The sequence below is a fragment of the Monoraphidium neglectum genome, assembly GCF_000611645.1.
Source record: "Monoraphidium neglectum strain SAG 48.87 unplaced genomic scaffold scaffold04160, whole genome shotgun sequence".
Taxonomy (NCBI): domain Eukaryota; kingdom Viridiplantae; phylum Chlorophyta; class Chlorophyceae; order Sphaeropleales; family Selenastraceae; genus Monoraphidium; species Monoraphidium neglectum.
Window position 1 is genome coordinate 2429 of NW_014009469.1, and position 2523 is coordinate 4951.

At 66.5% G+C, this 2523-nt stretch overlaps 1 protein-coding gene across 1 annotated transcript; it reads left to right on the forward strand.

Moving 5' to 3' along the window:
* Positions 1-1377: 1377 nt before the first annotated feature.
* On the forward strand, positions 1378-2290 carry MNEG_13957 (hypothetical protein; the record flags this gene model as incomplete). The annotated part of the gene is made up of 5 exons (XM_014037572.1): positions 1378-1434; positions 1624-1824; positions 1998-2084; positions 2179-2185; positions 2274-2290. The coding sequence occupies 5 exons, from the start codon at positions 1378-1380 to the stop codon at positions 2288-2290; spliced, it is 369 nt and encodes a 122-aa protein (XP_013893026.1).
* Between the last annotated feature and the right edge of the window lie 233 nt (positions 2291-2523).

Below are 2523 nucleotides of genomic sequence, written 5' to 3' on the forward strand. Positions count from 1 at the left end.
TACCCTTGAGGCGTGCTGCCGATATGGGATGCTGCCTGAGCAGCGCTGCGTGCCGACGCCCTGCTGCCGGACGCTTGGGGTGTGCAAAGTTTGCGCCAGTCTGAGGCAATGGCGGCGGCGGCAGCATCGCGGCTGCATTGTCCAGGGGCCGGTGAGGCAGGGTGGCGGCTTGACGCCAGCGCCGCATGGCAACTCATCGCTGGTGGCGAGGCGCCATGCAGCTTTGCTTGTGGCGTTGCGGAGGCAGGGCTTCAGTGGGGGACGGGGACGCCACCAGATCTGCGCCTCGGCCCGTGCAGTCAAGTGAGTGGCCTTTGCGACCTTGTTCGGTGAGCTGCCGCGGATGCCTCGGCAGCACAAAGCAGCGCCGCGCCCTGGGGCTGTGTCTGACGCCCGAGACGCGGCTGTGAGCGTGCCCCTTGCGCCGCTGCCAATCGGCGCCCTCAGGCAGCAGGGCCGCATGCGACCTGCTGCCACTGGCGCCTGAGCCTGTGCATGCATGTTGGTGCTGCGTAGGCCCGGCTGCGGTGACATGAGCCTTGCAGCCTGCTGGCTGCTCAACAGCACTGGAGCGTCAACATCAGAAATGTGGAGGGCACAGAGGGTGCGGGGCGGCGCGCCAGCCCAGGTGGCTGGGAAGGTGGGTGGCATGGGCTCTGCTGGGGTCGTGGATCCCCTGCACGCGGTGTGGGTGAGGGGCGATGGTAGTTGGGCCGCGTGATTTTGATCACTTGGGCGCCATGGTGTGGCAGGGTCGCCAGCTGAGTTGGCGTCAGTGGGCGCTTGCGACCAGGGGGCACACGGCAGGGTGTCTGACCTGGCCGCATGTGGTTCACAACCCTCGAGCAGGTGGGGCAGCTGGCGCAAAGGTTGGCGCCCGGTCGGCGGCAGCTGGCTTCATGGCAATCACACCGGATCCAACCAGCTCTATGGTATTGGCGGCGCGGCCTTCTCCTTGTGGTGCGGAGGTGCGTGTGGCAGGTCCTGCGTGAAGATTGCTGCTATTGCAGCACATTTCATACACTTGGATGCAGTTGACCGGGCGTTGACCAGCAGCCGGCCCAGTGCACAGCAGCACACCATTCGGCAAATCAGCCTTGCATCGCGCTGTCTCACGGTGTTGTATCACAACAACTCGACCTTTTTTGACAGTTTCCTGTGCTACCATTCGTTCATACCTTTGCTCAGGTCCTTCGCGTGCGCCCGCTGTGTCCGGTCCGGGCTCCTATCGCGGGCTTTGCGGCCACCACGGTTTTATTTGCGTCAGAGATATTCACCGGCCCTAGTCCGCCGGCCCCAGGGGCCTCGTTCCAGTCGTCGTTTTTAGCTTACTCGCTCTGCAACTCATTGCACACCAAGCCGTGGACGCCCACGGCCATGGAGGCCTCCAAGGAGACCTTTAGATCTTTATCAGCCACGACTGAGCTGTTGCAGGTGCGTCAGGGGCGCGTGGGCGGCATGCGGGCATGCCGCAGTGGTGCTAGGGGGGCATCCGCCCGCAGCAGCGCGCCTTGCAGCGCGTGCCCCAACGGCATGCATTGCTGCGCGCCCAGGGGCCAACCCCCGTGCAGCAGCACCGACTCCGAACCCATCCTCCCGTCCCCCCACCCTCTGCCCTCCCAGGAGGTGCTCAGCACCACCACAGCGCTGGCGCGATGCGGCGCCCCGGGGTCTTTGCGCGACACCCACGCGGCGGCCCTGTGCGCGCTGGCCGTGGTGGTGGGCAAGACTTCAATGGCCGAGGACAACATCTCTGCGCTGCGCAAGGGCGTGCGCGCGTCCACGCGGCGGCTGCAGCGGGGCCGGGCTGGCGGTGCAGCCGAGGTGCGCCTCTGTTGCTTGTTTTCACACGTGTTTGCTTCGTGGGTAGTCGCACGCTTGAGTTGACTCAGCCCCTGGCTCACGCCCGTGCTATGGCGCGTCTTTGCAGCAGCCGTCGTCAATCCCGCAGCTGATCCTGGTCCGCGCGCACCCTTGCAACGACCCTGGCCATGCAGGCACCAACAATTGCGGACATTGTCGGCCGCAAAACCTTCGCCGGCCTCGACGCCGCCACCGCCGCCATGCTGGACGCCGCCGCCGCGGTGAGCCAGACCAAGCACTGTCACGGGCGCAGGGGGATGGGGCCGTGCTCTGTTTCAGAGGCGCCCATGCCTCCTGGGCTGCGGCTGCGCACAGCCCGTTGGTGCGCAGCGGGTCGATCACCGTCCACACACTCGCACGCACCTGTGGCCGCAGTCTCAAGCCCTGCTCGAACTCTCGACGTCCCGCAGGAGTTTGCGGGATGTGATGCCGAGAGGCTTGAGGTGAGGCTGAGGGGCTGCAGGTTAGGGTGTGAAAAGGGCCAGGGGGTGCGCGCCCTCCCCATGTGTGTCCATCCGAAGCCGTCAGCCTGCCGCGCAGCATGAGCGCTCGCGTGCACGCCTGCTGGCCCGCCCTGGCCCCTGCAGCCCTCTTCACTAGGCCCGCTGCCGCCCGGCCCCCCTTGCAGCATGTCGTGGCCATCGTCGCGGGGCGGCTGCA